Source organism: Typopeltis vanoorti, chromosome 26, assembly GCF_054136105.1.
Source record: "Typopeltis vanoorti isolate ZY-2024b chromosome 26, IOZ_Tvanoo_1.0, whole genome shotgun sequence".
In the NCBI taxonomy this organism is placed as follows: Eukaryota; Metazoa; Arthropoda; class Arachnida; order Uropygi; family Thelyphonidae; genus Typopeltis; species Typopeltis vanoorti.
This window is the reverse complement of record NC_143574.1, coordinates 20,817,104-20,835,018: the sequence shown is the minus strand read 5'-3', so window position 1 is coordinate 20,835,018 and position 17,915 is coordinate 20,817,104. Positions and strand designations below refer to the sequence as shown.

Here is a 17,915-nt window from a genome sequence, read left to right as displayed (position 1 = left end):
CACTGTTTAAAGTCATCCTACCATAGTCATTTTTCCTCATACTTGTTACATAATGAAAAACTCTTTTGGGTTTACTTTGGCCTGTTTGGCTAATTCTCTCTCATAGTCTGATTTGGCCTTCCTTATTATATTCCATACTAGTAATCCTTCATGCTTGCACTTTTTTCTTTAGATTTCCTCCACGATGTTTTCTTTTTTGCAACTGTTGCTTTATATCCCTACTTAATAATACCACTTAATTCCAACTCGGTTTATCCTCCTGAAATGCAACATAATAATTTAATTAAGGAAATGAGATTCAAAGATTCTCAGAATTAATGGACTGAGTCTGAGTTACAGTATTCTTTCATATAAGATTGATTCAGATATATTCAAACATGTTCAAACTGTGCCTCCATTCATTTTTAAGCTACTACTATTTGAGAGTTAAAATAGTCACAAAAAGGATATTACATGATTAATCTCAAGTTTCGTATCATTATTACTATCAAAATTCATTCAGTTACAGTATATTATACAAATGAGCACTGCTAATAAGTATATGTCAGTGATTATTACAAATTCATATAAGGCAAGATATTCATAATTTGTATAATTTGTTAAGAAAATATTGAAAGATTTCCATTATTACAAATTATTTTCTGAAATATGATCTGACCTTTCTCTTTCCATAAATATCAGTACAGTACTTCCAGTGAAATGCATCAGTGCTATGAGATACATGATAAAATGTCACCCACTGGTGCCCATCTCCTCTTCCTTGAGTCATAACTCCTGTAAGCTATGGAAATATAACAGAAGTAATTAAGAATCCTAAATCTTTTGGATGCAAAAGAAGACAGATATATGAAAACAATAATGAACAAAAAAGCAAGTAAGCCATAGATGCGAAAATAAAAGAAACATAGGTTAGTGAGAATGAATTTTGTGCAGATGTAGTAATTGCAAAAGTCTGAATCACTTTGGGATGCAATGTGACATACACTGTGGCATTCAGAATAAGATTCCATCACAAGAGGACTTCGGACTTCACGGGGAAAACTACAGATGATGATGATAATAAAATAATAGCAATACTGAGCATTTCTAAAACTTCGCCTATCATTTCATGGAATGTATGCCAAGAAGCAAAGTTAAGATTTCATTGTTATGTTTCTTCAGCAATTAATTCAGACTGCTTTATTAATAAGCATATGTGTGTGTATGCATATTTTGGGAAGTTTTTCCACTTGGTTATACATGTCTGCAAAGAGATGCGCTTTGCATTATGGGATACTAAGGCAAGTGATGTGAAGTCAGTAGCTTCTTTATACGAGTAGCCCAGTCTTGAAAAGAGTTCAGGAGCAAACTTGTTTGCTTACACTTGGATAAAGGATTAAACTAAGTATACAATTTCTTGGTATCTGTAATGTGTGCACATATATTAATCATTTTGAAAATAATTGCCACTTTTTGACTTTTGTGTCCACTTGTGGCTTTTTATCACAAATTGTGCTACATTTTTTCAGTTTGGATACAAGTGTCCTTCAGTGTTGTTGTTGGAAGTTTATTTTGCACTTGGTTAGACTATAATAAATTTAACTTAATCCTTTATCCAAGTGTGAGTCCACCTTTGCTCCGAGTTGCCAACAGTTGCACCACCTTGCTACAGTCCTGAAGATATTTTCAGGTGCAAACTTTGTTTGCTCACACTTGGATAAAGGATTAAACTAAATTTATTATTGTTGTTGTTGTTGTTATTGAAATTTTTTGCTGTTTATATCATATTTTGCTACTTGTTTGTTCATACTGCTTCTGCTTCTGAAAATGGTGTTCATAAAGAAACGTGTCTCAGCCGCATGGAAGGCTTCTATACAAAAGTCTCGCTGTGCCTTGGATTTTTTGCAATGGATGCATTGCAAAAATTGCTATATGTATGCACCGAAAGATTTGTGGACTGTTTGGGTAAATGAGAAGAAGGAAAACATTAACTTATGTGAAAAGTGTCTCGATAGATAAGAGCAATTAGAAATGAAAGCAAGTGTCAGGACCATAGTAGACAAGCTTAGACAGGAGTTAGTGAAAATGAAAATCAAAATGAAACATCTGGAAGAGGATATTAAACATCTAAAGAAAAGAGTCGTATATCATTGTATGGGGACTTGATCATTAGAGGTGTGATTACAAATAAAGTGCACAAAACATGCTTTCCTAGTGGAACAATGAAGCAAATAACTGAATTGCAGAAAAGGAAAGACCAAGCATCAAAATTAATGATAGTTGTGGGCAGCACAAATAACTTAGTTGGGGAGAAACAAAATGTTGATAGAGACTTGAGGAAGTTGTTGCAGCAGGTAAAGAAGAATAGTGTTGTTGGGAAAGTTGTAGGCATGTTGCCCAGATATGACAACAGTGAATTGAGAAGGAGAACAGAGATAATGAATAGCAAGATGGCTGAGTTGTGTGAGGCAAAGGGAGGTTCAATTTGTAAACCTGTGAAATGAATTTGAAGGGAAGTTGGAATCATTTAAAGCTGATGGATTACATTTAGAAAGTCTATTGTTTTCTGAGAAGACACAGAGTCAAGAAGTTAATGTAATAAATGATCAGTCTACTTGTGAAACAGGAAAGCACAAATAAATAGATTGCATGACAGGAGGAAGATGGATATGAGGTTGAAGATGTTGTTGCAACAGCACAAGATGATGGAATGCATAAAGGTGAGGATGAGACAGGTAGGAATAGAAATCAGAGTTAGGATCAGGGAAACGGGAGTGGCCAGACCAAAGAGAGAGAGAGAGAGAGAGGTGTGGTATAGTAACTAGAATAGAGAATGTTGGTGCTGGTAGAATGGCCCCAAACACACACACTGGGATTGTTATGTTTATACACAAATATAAGGAGTATTTGAAACAAGAGAGCTGAGTTTGTTGCATTGATTGAGTCAGCATGCCTAAAGATAACTGGAATAAGTGACACTTGGTTGTCTGAGGAGGATGTGATGCCGGGAATAGAAATAGAAGGAAATATAATTTTCCAGAAGGATACAAATGTGAAAAGAGGAGGGGAGTGCTCACGATTGCAGAGGAATTGTATCCACAAAGTGTGGAAGTTGATAGTGCATGCACAGATTTTGAATCTGTGTGAAGTTGAAATAAACAGGTTAGTATATCTGAAAGGATGCTGTTATAGGCCAGGGAATGCAAAGAATACAGATTATGAAATGTTTAGGCAAATTAGTTGGGCATGCATGTAAAAAGAAGGTGATAACGATGGGAGACGCTAATTACAGGAATATTGAATGGAAGGAGGAGATAGTGTATAACAAGGAGAGCGAGTTTGTGGAATTTCTGAGAGATAAATATCTTAAGCAGCATGTGATTGAAGCAACTAGAGGCTTTAATGTTTTGGAATTGGTGATAACTTCACCTTATGTAGTTGTTAAAGAGGTGTTGACACTGCCACCAGTTGGTGAGATTGATCGTGAGGTACTTGTTTGGGAGGTGATGAAATAAGAAAAGATTACTGCCAAAAATGGATACATATGGAAATATAAAGCAGGTGATTATAGAAAGCTCTCTAGTCAGCTAGAATCAGTACACTGGAAAAAAAGATGTTGACAATGCATGGAAACTCACAAAGCAGTAGCTGACAGAAGCAATGTATAATTGCATACCAAGGGTTAAGTGAGTAAATAGAGTAGAATTGAAATGGATGAACAGTGAAATAAAGCAAGCTTAACAAGGCAAACAATGTTATACGCAAAGCCCATCAAACCATACCTTAAGCTCATTCAATGTATCTGCATTCACCATAATGCATGCCACTCCATGCAATGAACCTGCTCTTTATGCCCCTGCTCACACCCTCCTTATACAGCTTTCAAGGATGCCCTCTTGTTCTACTTCCTTCTCCCATTCTATGAAAATTTCTTCCACATTAACCCAATAACAACCCATTACCAACTTGAATGTATCAACTATATTCTCTCTCTCTTCCTCCTATTCACAAAGCTTTTCAAACTGCATTCCCCCAGTCTGTCTTCATATCCCACATCCTCAGTACCACCTTAGTTTTGGTCATCTCTGAACCCTTTCCAATTCCTCATCACCATGAAAACCAGGGGACTAAGTCTGAGCAAGGATCCATACAAGGCCTAATCAAAGGCTTAGCCAAAGGAACCAGAACCTTTATTTCTGCATGTTAAGGTCCTCCACATCATTGCCATAATTGCCAAAATTTGCAGAGCCTCATGAATAGGAGAGGAGTATGAGAGGATGTGATTGAGACATATAAGATGGTATGTGGTTGTTAATGGATTGATATGGAAGATTCTTCAGAGAATAGAAAGAAGAATAACAAGAGGATATCACCGGTATCTGTGGAAGGAGGGTGTCAGCAGAATGCAAAGTATAGAAGGAGGGTGAGAACAATTTTTTTTTTTTCCTGGATTATGGTTGGTGAGTAGAATATTTGCCTGAGAGTGTGATAGCAGAAAACGTAAATGAGTTTAAAGCATAGTATAATGAGTTATGTGTATGATAGCAATACCATAGGACCTCCCATAATGAGCCTTTTCTGACTTCACTGGATGTCTGATAATAACAGTAATAATAATATTTTAATTAATTTTTGTATTATTAATATTATTTTCCTGAGCTCCATGGAGTCACAAGACTCATTGTGGGAGGTCAACACTAGTCAACACAAAACTACCATACCATTCCTTAAATTCATCCACAGTCTGCATGTTCACCACCCACTCAGGCAATGCAATCCATGCTCCTACCACTCTCCATGCAAAAAACTTACTTCTTACACTTTTACTCACCACCTTCTTTTGCAGCTTTTGTCCTTGCTCCTTTCTATCATTCTACCATATGAAAGATCCCCTCAGGATTACATCTGATAGATTACATTTGAATGACTGGAATGAGTGAACTAGAGAAACTGTTGCTAGATGAACATGCAGTGTGTGTGTGTGTGTGTGTGTGTGTGTGTGTGTGTGTGTGTGTGTGTGTGTGTGTGTGTGTGATGGAAGCAAGAGATCAGAAGTAAGAGATGAAGTGAAAGATCAGGAGAGTGTTACTGAAGAGACAGAAATGCTTGGCAATGGAAATGGTAGTAGTGTCACAGGTAGAGTGGATGTTCAAAGTAGTAGTGAATGTATGTATGGAGATGATCAGCATAGAAATGGAATTGATTGGGATGTGAGTGGGGAAGTTGAGATTGAGTGGATATATCTGGTAAGCAGGTGATAAACGTGATTGGACAAAGGCAAGTGTGGAGGGAAATTACAAACAACAAGTGGCTTGGGTAGAACTAGTTATAGACCTAAAAGTGAACTGCTGTGGTGTATTTACAAAAGTCAGGAGTATCAATAATAAGGAAGATGAAACGGTTTCATTAATTGAGTTTATTTGTCCCAAAATTGTTGGAATAAGTGTAACATGGTTGAATGAAGATGACATCCTAATGAGAATAGAAAGGGTAGTTACAGTGCTTTTCTTGAGGAAAGGACAAGAAGGGAGGGTTAGTGCTGCTGATGATCACAAGAGAATTATGTCAACATAAGAAGTCAGGTAATAATAATAATAATAATAATAATAAGGCAGACATGAAAGAGAGAAATAATGGCAATGGTTAGGCAGTGTGGTGTAAGGTGCAGGTTAACAGGAAGACATATGAGAGTGGTCTGAAAAGTTCTCAGCCTCAAAATGAAAAAACGAATTTATAATTTCAAAATTTTTATTTTTCAACATAATCTCCCTTAAGACTAATACATTTATTCCAGTGATGCTCCAGCACCATTATCCCGTCCCTGTAGTGGTTCTCAGTAAGATCTGCAAAATACCCCTCTACAGCTGCAATCACCTCTTGATTTGAAGACAAACGCTGACCAACGAGGAAGAGTTTTAGTTTTGGGAAGAGATAGAAGTCAGAGGAAGCCAAATCTGGGGAATAGGGGTGGATATTGCAACAATTCATAGTGCAGATCCCTTAATTTGGGGACAGGTGCATTGTCCTGATGAAAGATGATATTTTTTTTCTGCAAACCTGATCTTTTCTCACGAATTTTTTCGTCGTCTGGTTAAAAGATTGAAATAATATTCTCTGATCATTGTTTTACCCTTTTCCAGATAATTAATAAAGAAAATGCCTTTAGCATCCCAAAACACCGATGCCATGACCTTTCCTGCTGATGGAACAGATTTTGTCCTCTTTGGCACTGAACAACCGGCTTCTGTCCACTGTTTTGACTGGTGTTAGGATTCTGGTGTGTAATGGTAAATCCAAGTCTCATCCATAGCAAAAAATCGATGCACAAAATAAGTTTTATTCTTGTTAAAATGCTCCAAGCACTGTTCAGAGATTTTCATGTGAGTGCATTTTTGATCTGCTGTGAGCAAGCACGGCACTCATCTTTCGAAAGTTATTTCATTTGCAATTCTTCATGCAAAGTATATCCTACACGTTCTTTTGAAATGCCTATAGTCAGCAATTTCACGCTTTGACTCGCCAGTCATCCAATACCATATTGTGCACTTGATCAATGATTTCTGGTGTTGTACGTTTTTGGACGTCCTTCAGGTGAATCATCTTTAAGGCTGGTACGGTCATGTTTAAACTCGACAGCCCATTTCTTAATTGTCGAAAATGAAGGAGAAGAGTGCCTATAAACCTTTATGAACTTCGAATGAATTTCTTTTGGCGTTAAACCTTCTTTCACAAAGAATTCTATAACCTCATGATACTCAATGTAATCCATTTCAAGGGATAGACAACACTTTTGCTTCAGACAGCTGTATAAAACAAACTACTTGATAGAATGATTTGCAATTTAACATGGATGCTTATGACAGATGTACCAACTTAGAAAAAATAAATCTAGCCAATAATGTTGCCATCTATGGTTGTGGCCGAGAACTTTTCAGACCACCCTCATATTTAGTTGGATTTTGCTATAGGCTACGGAATGTCAATTTGGGTTAGTGAACAAAGGAAGGATGATTATTATGGACGATTTTAAATATGGCAATATAGATTGGAATGAAGAGATAGCATTTAGGAATAAGAAGTGAATTTTTTGAGAGACAACTACCTGGGAGGGCACGCAAAGATCATGAGTTTTAGATCTGATAGTCTCAGAGGATGTAAATGTGAGTGGGGTTTCACACTTTCCTCCAGTTGGTGAGAGTGATCATGAAGTAATCACCTGGGCTGTGGCTACTCATATGGACTTCTGTGAGAAAAGGATATATGTGGAAGTACAAGGCTGATGATCATAACAAGCTTGGAGACAGCTTAGAGTTATAGCATGGAATGAGGAATTGAGCAGTAAGTAAACACTGCTTGCTTGGGAACTGACAAAGAAATACATAATAGCATCAATGTGTGAATGTATTCCGAAGGTCAAAAGGCTGAATAAAGTATGTGTAAAATGGATGAATGAGGGGAATAAGCATGAAATCTAGAAGAAGAAGAAAAAGGCACTTTGGAGACTGAACAAGATGAATAATAATAATAATAATAATAATAATAATAATAATGAATTAGAAGAGTATAAAGAGCAAGCCAAGAGTGACTCGATTTATAAGGACAACAAAAGTGCAGTATGAGCAGAAATTAGCAAATCAGACAATGAAAAACCCTAGAGAGTTTTTTTAGATATGTGGCATGTAGAAGGAAAAATGATTATGGTAAATTGATGTTAATGGATGAAAATGGGAGACTGGTAACTGCTGCATATGAAATTGATGAGGTATTCAGTCATTAATTTATAAGGGTGCTTCATCCTCATTTGTGTGAAATAGTGGGAAACTAAAGTGTACGGGACATAGAAGAGGATGGCTTAACTAAGTGAGCAGGAGGTATCCGAGGAAATAAATAACCTCGATGTCAATAAGGCAATAGGATTTGATGACATGTCACCATGTGTATTAAGGGAATGTTCCAGGGAATTGGCATGCCTGTTTAATAAGAGTCTTACAACAGCACAGGTTCCAAGGGAGTAGAAGGAGGGTAAAATTGTTCCACTGCATAAAGTTGGTGATAACGTTGTGGCTACAAATTATAGGCCAATCTGTACATCTGGAGTTGTGGATAAGGTACTGGAGAGATTGGTGAGAATTAGGATACAGAAATGGGTTGATAAAGCAGTATTTTCTGTGGTTGTCAGCATGAGTTTGTTAAAGAGAGATCATGTTTTTAATTTATTTTTACCAATTTACTTATGTACTGTGACAAATGTCTTGGACAAGGGGGATGCATATACAGTGGTAATCTTAGATTTTGCAAAAGATTTTGATAGACTGTCACACGACAAGCTGTTAAATAAATTGAAATGGATGGGATTGGATAACAGACTTCTGAGTTGGATCGGTGACTGGTAGATATCAGATAGATATCTACCAGTTGTCTGATATCTAACTTGTCAGATAGATATCAGACAGTTGTATATGAGGGTGCAGTATCCCGAAAAAAGAAGGTCACTAGTGGTGTATCGCAGTGGGGGGTTTGTATTATTATTATTCAGGCCTCCATGGAGTCAAAAGATTCATCGTAGGAGGTCCTTTCTAAGAAAAACAAGTCTAAAGACTCATCGAGGGAGGTCCCTCCTAGGAAACATAGTCTATCATACCACTCCTTAAACGCATTGACTGTTCTCGCTCTCACCACTCTATCAGGCAATGCATGCCACAGCTCAACCACCCTCCATGCAAAGAACCACTCCTCACCCTCTTGCTCACAGTTTCCTTTCGTAACTTCCAGGGATGGCCTCTTGTCATCACTCCTTCCCGCTGTTCAACCAAGTGAAAGAACTCCCCAGTGTCAACCCTGTAACCACCTCTCAACAGTTTAAAAGTCTCAATCATATCACCTCTCCTTCTTCTATCCACCATACTCTGCAGTCCACATTCCCTCAGCCGATTCTCATAACTATCCTTGTACAGTCCTGAGACCATCTTTGTTATCCGCCTTTGTACCTTTTCCAGAGTTAATTTATCCCCTTCAAATCCTGGCGACCAAATCTGAGAACAATAGTCCAAGTGTAGTCTGATCAGAGACTTATACAATGGAATGATAACCCTTTTATCTCTGCAGGTCAGTGTCCTTCTCATAATTGCAGCAATCCTCTGTGTTACCTTAACCATCTTTGCAATATGTTCCCTAAATTTCAGGTTTCTATCAATCATCAACCCCAGATCTCTTGTCTCCCCTACTTCCTCCAGTGTAACTCCTCCCATAGAGTATGCAGAGTTCCATCGATGTTTTTTCCCAAACCTCAAGACCTTACATTTTGCTGCATTAAACCAAAACCCCCATTCATTTGCCCATCTATCCAGCTTATTCAAATCCTCTTGCAGGGCTACCACATCTGCACTATTACTAATAACCCTTCCCAGCTTTGCATCATCCGCAAACAACTGAATATCACCTTGCAATCCATGGACAATGTCATTGATATAAAGGTTAAACAATATAGGTCCCAGTACTGAGCCCTGTGGAATCCCACTTATAACCTCTTCTGGGTCTGGCTCCCACTGACAAGACCTCAATAAAGGTCGAAACCTGGGTAGTGGCTCTTCCCTTAATGCACATAGCATTATACATATCCAAAGGAGATGTGCTTTGCATTATGGGAGATACTGAGACAAGGAGTGATGAGAGCTTGGTCCACCTTTACTACAAGTTGCCTCAGTTCTGAAGATACTTCAGGTGCAAACTTTGCTTGCTTACACTTGGATAAAGGATTAAACTAAATTTATTATAGATTGAGAGCTTGTGGATTGCAGAGGTTGGCTGATAGGTGGAGTAGAAGGGATATGATATAAACATTGAAATTACTGAAAGGTTTTTATAAGATTGATGCAGGGGAAATATTTCAGCTATGTGATAGTGATGGAAGAACAAGAGGTTATCCCTGGAAATTAAGGAAAAGTGTGGTTAACAAGGGTGTGAGAACTGGATTTTTTGCTTGGAGGGTGGCGAATGAGTGGAATGCATTGCCTGACTCAGTTGTGAGTTCTTCGTCTGTAAAGGAATTCAAGAAGAGGTATGATAGATAGTGTTTTGATAGTTTGTGTCTCCCGCGATGAGTCTACTGACTTCATGGAGGTACCCTTAATAATAATAATAATAATAAACATCATAGAACCTTCCCTTAAAAGACATGGCAATATGTCATTTAGTTTTATGATAAATATAAAATTACAAGAAATGAAATTTATACACAGACAGAAGAAATTTATATTCTTTATTGATATCAGTTTAATATAATTTATTATCAATGTTAAAACAAAAATTCTCATTAAATTGCTACACTACCTTTGTAACAACACCCAAATCTATTTGGATCCATTCATATGCCGCTTGTAATCCTGCACACCACGCACGTCCTTCAGACTGCAAAAGACGAGCATATCGCATATGGCAGCCAGGATCTTTATCAGGAAATACAGATGAACTTGTGCTTATCTGCCAATCTTCAATTTTTCCTGATATCAAGCCCAATGGTTCACTACAACCTGTTAAAATGTTTAGTTTTATTCATTTAGAAGAATTTCACACAAGTATTTTATATTTGTCAAAAAGTATTTCTGTGGTAAATATTATATCTTTGATTTTGAAAAAGGTATGATTTGGATGTATAGAATAATTAAGAATCTATTAATTGGAATTTTTTCTCAGTATTTTAATAAGCATGTAATATAATGCAAACATCTTCCATACAAATTACTAAAAATGTCAAGAAACCATGGAATTATTAATCAATGTATCATATATATATAGTATATCTATTTAGTCACTCAAAGAATTGATTTCATACTATAGAGAAATATGAAAGAGCCAGCATTACAATTTCTGTTATTAATCACTTTCTTCACTGTCATGAGTGAGAAAAGCAGAGATGATGAATAGCAAGTTGGTTGAACTTTCTGTAAACATTTAGCCAGTCTTCGTAGGGAGCATTCCACAGATCAGTCACCATATCAGTTGTCTCCAAGTCCTCTCCAACACTTTCACATCCCCAAGAAATCTATGCAGAGTAGCCCAGATGTGGCTATATCACAGCCTTATAAAGAGAGATGATAACATAATTATAATCTCTAGTTGTCAGTGTGTTCTTCAATATTCAAGTGGTTTTGTTCAAATTTTGATTGAACTATTTTGCTCACTGTTGCACACTTATGTCCATGTTTAACTCCCAAACCTCCATCACCTCAGATCAAAGACTTATCAACATTCCTATAGGTCTGTACCATTAGTGTAATACACAGCTGGTAATCTTTCCATTCTAAAACGATCTTTACAAGCAGTAATAATGCTTGTAGCACTGGAATTTGATATGCTACTAAACCAACAAATATGACAACATTTTTGCAGTGAAATTGAAAAAAATAAAATAAAACTTACAGTGGGAATAATATGTGAAGATTATATATTATAGTTTTCATCAAGCACTCACCTTGTCCAACTACAGATGGCAGTTCAAATTCCCATAAGCCTAGTAAACAACATGAAGAAACAAACAGTATAGCCATATCCTGAGTCATTCTGATGAACCTATTTACAATGCACTGCAGCAGTTATGCATGAGCTGTAATTGTTAAATACATAAACTAAGTTATTATTATACAAAGGAACTCAAAAACAAAAAGAATGAACATTGCAGTTGAAAAGAAATTGTATTTACAACTTTATTTTACCACAGTGTAAGCATAAGTAGAGCCTCAAATACAAACTTATTTATTAATTACTGACCATTTACGAAAAACAAAACTACATTAGAGCCTACCAGTTTCGCCAGCAAACTGTCTGGCTTTTTCAAGGCATTTACAGAGACATGAAAACTAGTAAATGCAAATTGAAAGGAACATAAAAAAAACGTTGTAAACCAACTAGTAGCTAAGGTTACACGTTCACATGACAGAGAGGACTTATTATTCTTATTCATTATCATGCATGCATTTTTGTTGTAGACTTGTAATGTGATTACTGGCTAGCTGTAGTTCAGATTGATTTAGAGAGAGGACCAGGTTTTTCCACAAACTGTTTAGGATTGCACCCTGGTTTCTGTTGAGGTTTCCACCGATTATTAACACTATTGTGGCTTCCTTGAATAAACGATGTCTGTAGTCGTCATCCAGATATGTCATGGAGCTGTTTTGCCACTCTGTCGTGTGGTTAGATATACAGAAATGTACATCTAACCACACAGAAACCAGGGTGCAATCCTAAACAGTTCATGGAAAAACCTGATCCTCTCTCTAAATCAATCTGAACTACAGCTAGCCAGTAATCACATTACACGTTTAAAACAAACACACATGCATGATAATTAATAAGAACAATAAGTCCTCTCTGTCACGCGAGCATGTAACCTTAGCTACTAAGTAGAGCCCCCCATAGCTCAGTCTGTATAGACGAAGCCCTTTGGTCGGAAAGACCTGGGTTCAATTCCCGTCAGTGACTGAGGAACTTTATCTGGTCTCTTTCAATGAAAGGTGAGTTAGCCGGCCTCATACAGAGGTGTGTGTGTGTGGGGGGGAGTTCACCTGGAAACTTGGGTTTTTCGGGTTTCCCCACCCTGCATAAAATGAAAAATTATATCAACTGAAATCCTGTATGATCCTTTCAAAAGTTTGCAGGTCTCAATTATATAACCTTCTTTCTCCGGTTTGCTAGTGTCTGCAGTCTATAAATTCTCAATCTGTTTTCATAATCATTATTCCATAATCCTGATAACTCTCCTTTGCTCTCTCCATTGCATCACAATCTATGGAAACCATCCTGCACTCAGTAGTCCAAGTGAGGTCTTATTGAGGACTTGTAAAAAGGCAAATGACTTCCTTACCTTTACATGTTTGTTTCAGCATTGCCATTATTCTCTGAATTGTATTTACAATTTTTGCTATATGACCCTAGAACATCAACTTCCTGTCTACTAAAACTCCAAGATACCTAGCCTCATCAGTTTCTTCAAGCATAATCTCACCAATATAATATGCCATTGGATATCTAATCACATCAAAGTGACATGTGACTTTACATTTATTAACATTGAAATAATAACAGCCATTTTCACATGCCCACAATTCCAGCCTATTCAAATCATTCTGCAAGTACTGCATATCAGCAGCACTCCTGATTAGCATACCTATCTTTGCATCATCAGCAAATAACTGTATGTCACATGTCAAATCTTTCCCAATGTCATTAATGTACAGATTGAATAACAATGGACCAAGGACTGATCCTTGAGGTGCACCACCAGTTACCTCGAATCTTTCAGATTTACTCCTCATATGCCACTTTTTGATATCTGTCAGTCAGCCATCCTCTTATCCATGCCGATAGTTTATAATCCACTCCCATATTCTCTAATTTATGCAAAGTATTCCATGCTGTCAAATCTTCTTCTTCTTGTTACATTAGATATGATTTTATTAGTACAATCCCCAACTGGCCTGTAGCCAAGCCTGTCGCTGGGGGTGGTAAGAGGAGAATGTATTTTTGACTGTAGCAGTGTGTGTGTTCAATGGGCTAGTTTCCTGTTCTGAAGGCTTTGTCTATACGGACTGAGCTACGGAGGCTCATACTGTATTCTGTCAAATGCTTTAGCAAAATCCAAAAGTATCATGGTGTATCCATTCCCCTTGTCTAACTCTGTGGTAACATTATTATAGCATGTGAGCAAATTGCTAAAATATGACCTTTCCTTAGTAAATCCATGCTGTTGATTGCAAAGTTGCAAAGTAGAGATTCTCTGTTAACCCATTTCTGAATACGAGCCCTGACCAACTTTTCCAAAATCTACACCACCACACCTGAGATTACCATACATTCTTTCCACTCTTGTGAAATCTTCCCTGTTCTGAGACTCAAATCACATAGCCAGGTCGAGGGAATAGCCAGTTCAACTGAATATTCTTTTAGCATCCATGCTGATATTCCATTAGTTCCTACTGCAGAATTCTTATTCAGTTTATGCAACTCACCACTACCTCTTCATATGGTGAAGAGGTAGTGGTGAGTTCAATGCTGCATATACCAGGTTGATAACTTTTAGCAAAACGGCTGCTCATTAGTTGCACAATCACTTCTGCATCGCATCAGTCACCTGCATTTAGTACAGTTATTCTTTCAAATTCCTTCTTTTTTTTACTTGTAGTATAACGACAGAATTCTTTTGGGCTGTCTTTAACTTGCACAGCCAGTTTCTTTTCATACTCGGACTTAGCTTCCCATACAACACTTGTGACTCTTCTGGCCTGCTGCTTATAATTATTGTAACTGACATCATTCTTATGCACACAATTTTCCTTCCACATAATCTTTTTCTTACAAATCTCTTGCTTAATTAGTTTACACATCTATTTCACTCCTTCTCTATTTATTCTTCGAACTCTAAGGACACATTCTGATATCGCATTATTTAAGTATTTTTTAAACACTTTCCATGCACTGTCGATATCCTTCCCATCCAATGCTAATACCATGGCACAGAACCCAGCATATCCCTCAGGTAGTTATAATTTTCTGCATTGTAGTTCAGCATGTAACGTTTTCTGAATGGAACATTCATAAACTTAGCCACTTCCCAAGTGAGTACCGTATGATCACTGCCGCCAGCCAGAGGCAGAATAGTTATGTCATTAACTAAAACCCTCTCTGAACCATAATCAGATCTAACACTCTTCGAGTTCCTTCTATCACATGCTGCTTCAGGAAGTTGTCTCACAACAGCTCAATAAATTCAGTTTCATTCTTCTCATGCGATTTCATAGCTGCCTAATCAATTTTCAGATAATTAAAGTTCCCCATTATGATTACTCTATTCGCACTCATCATATTTAGTTGTTGATGCATTTCTTCATCACTAGCAACTGATCCACCAGGTCTGTAACAACATCCCACTGTGTATTTAATCTTGTTAGACTCCACCTCACACCAGGTGGCTTCAAACTCACTGCCACATGAAAAATTGTTACTAGTATTGTAGTCATAGGTGTCAACTCTAACTGGATTTAAGACATTTGATATCATTAGCAGCATGCCCCCCCTCCTCTCCTTATCCTGTCTATCCTTCCTAAAAATACTGTACTCTTTGCACTAGATACCAGTTAGCACATTTGCTTCTAATAGCCAGCTCTCACTAATGTCTTCAATATGAGGTGCCAATATATTAACTAAGATAACAATCTCTACTCCTTTCTTTCTGATACTTCTAGCATTCATGTGCAGACATAATTTATAAATTACCTGCATGCTCTTTTGCATGCACTTGACTGTGGTCTGCATGACACAGTTTGACAACTTGCAGATCTATGTTCTTATCTAGTTCCTTACTTATGCAAACATCGTTATACCATTCATCGTTCAGACCTATCAAGCATGATAGATCTGAACTGTATGGACACAGAATCATTCTCTCTTCATAATCATTTACATAATAATAACCATTCCCATCATTAACACAGTTACCTAATATTGGTGCTTTTACACACAGATTCTCATGATTCCTCCGATCAGAATTCAGTTCACCTGACTCTCTGTGTTAGGTCTTATATCAATTAATAATTTTTCAGTGATGGAAGCAATGATATGGTGGAAGCAATACAAGGGTTTAAAGTGATTCAAATGGCGATAGGCTCACAGGATGTGTGAGATATCAGAAACGGTGATGGTTGGTGAAAGTGACCATGATCATAACTTGGTAGGCAACCAAGCAGGGATGAAAGAAAGGAAATATTAAGAAAGAATATATGTCTAACTGTAAGATAGGTAATTAGGGAAAGCTCCATAATCCACCAACATCATCAATAACATGAGATGATGGGCTGCTAGAGAAAAGAAGTTGGAGTTGGTTAGAACATATCAATACAAGAAATGTATGCCTCTAAACCAAGATTGAGGGGAATAAATTTAGGAGTGAAATGAATGAATAGTGAAATTAGGCAAGCAGTGTGTGAAAAGAAGTTATTAAGGAAATAAAAATTAATATAAAATGATCAAATGCTTGAAGAGTAGAAAATTAGGCTAAAAAATGACAAATGTGGTAAAGGAAACAAAAAGGTGCAATGTGAAAGGAGAGTGGCCAGTCAAGCCAAAGAAAATCCATGGGAATTATTCTTCTGTGTGGCAAGTGAGATGATAAATTACAGAAAGATGACATTGATAGATTGTGTTAATAGCAATAGGATTATAGCAAAGGATGCAATGGAATTATTTAATGGGCACTTTGCAAGTATATATTATAGTGGTGTTAATGATATGCTATGCAGCACATAAATGGAGGACAAAAGCTGCAGTATAACCAGAAGTGGAAGAAAGCTGTATCTAATACTGTGTGAGCTAAATCTTAAAAATGGATGACATCAGTACATATCTGTAGGAACTGTGCAAAATAGTTGATAGTACCTTTGACCTGGCTTTTTTATGAGCCTTTTGCAATAAGCAGGGATCTCTCCAATGAGTGCAAAGACAAATAGCATCTCTGTACAAAATTGTTCTAGTCCAGTTGTGATAAGGATATTTATGTTGGATATTTATTTTTGGATATTATATTCTATCTATCAATCCATTTGTCAACAATTATCTATCTATCAATCTATCTATCAATTATTGATAGACAATCTATCAATGTCATCTTTCTATAATTCATCATCTTGCTTGCAACACAGAAGAATAACTCCCATGGATATTTATTATTATTATTATTATTATTATTATTATCCAGGCCTCCATGGAGTCAAAAGACTCATCAAGGAAGGTCGTTTTTAGGAAACACAAAGTTTATCATACCACTCCTTGAACCCATTGACCATTCCCACTCCAATCACTCTCTCAGGCAATGCATTCTAAGATTCAACCACCCTCCACACAAAGAAACCACTCCTCACCCTCTTGCGCACAGCCTCCTTTCATAACTTCCATGGATGGCCCCTTGTTATCGCTCCTTCCCGCCATTCCACCAAAAATGAAAGAACCCTCCAATGTCTACCCTGTAACTGCCTCTCAACAGTTAAAACGTCTTCTTCTATCCACCAAACTCTGTAGTCCACATTTTTTTATTTTATTTTGGATGTAGACTATTGAGGTGACTGAGGAAGGAATCTAATGTGTCTGGTCCATGAGGCCAAACAGAGAACACATCATCTACATATCTTAGCCAGATAGAAGGTTTTAGAGGGGAAGATTCAATGGCTCGTTTTTCAAAATTTTCCATTTAATAATTGGCAAGAGGGGGGTGAGAGGGGGAAGCCCGTGGCAGTTCCCTCTATCTGTTTGTAGATTTTGTTCTTCAAAGAGAAATAACCAGAATTGATGGCAAAGGAAAAGAGCTCTTTTCCTTTGATATCAGAAGGAAAAACATAACTCTTAAGATATCAGAAGGAAAAACATTTTTTAAGAGTGTTAAGGTGTCAATTATTAGGAGAATATTTGTAAACAAAGAGATGATGGCAAAGCTGACCAATATATCTGTATTATTTAAAGTGAGATTTTCAATTAAGTTTTTAAAATGGGTGGAGTTTTTTACATAAGATGAGGTAAGACCAGTGAGGGGTGTCAAAGAGTTAGCTAGCTGCTTTAATAATTTGTAGCAAGGTCTATTGGTGGCATCTGCTATAGGTCTTAGGGGAGAATTAGGTTTGTGGATTTTGCTTAAACCGTATATCCGGGGGTGGTGGTGAAAACAGAATGGTTTGAGTTTTTTTTGTAATGGCCAGGAAGAAACTTTTTTAAGTAGCTTTTTAATTTTTTAACTTGAGTTTTTGGAGGATTGTGTTCCAGTGGTATGTAGGTAGCATGATCACGGAGAATAATATCCATTTTCTGATTATATTCTGAGGCGTTTTGGATACATCCCACAGGATCTCCTGGAAAAAAACTACCATGCTCCACCATAGTAAATTCAAAAAAGAAAGACT

At 37.0% G+C, this 17,915-nt stretch overlaps 1 protein-coding gene across 2 annotated transcripts in view; it reads right to left on the bottom strand.

Moving 5' to 3' along the window:
- Positions 1 to 17,915, bottom strand: part of LOC150092389 (lactadherin-like) — a 175,770-nt gene that overhangs the window by 91,424 nt on the left and 66,431 nt on the right. For both annotated transcript variants that reach the window (XM_090414957.1, XM_090414958.1), the window contains exons 3-5: positions 11,450 to 11,581; positions 10,309 to 10,508; positions 659 to 781 (exon numbers count right to left, since the gene is read on the bottom strand). In XM_090414957.1, the coding sequence (XP_090271083.1) occupies positions 659 to 781; positions 10,309 to 10,508; positions 11,450 to 11,537 (411 nt within the window). In that variant the 5' untranslated portion in view covers positions 11,538 to 11,581. The remainder of the gene's footprint in view (positions 1 to 658; positions 782 to 10,308; positions 10,509 to 11,449; positions 11,582 to 17,915) is intronic.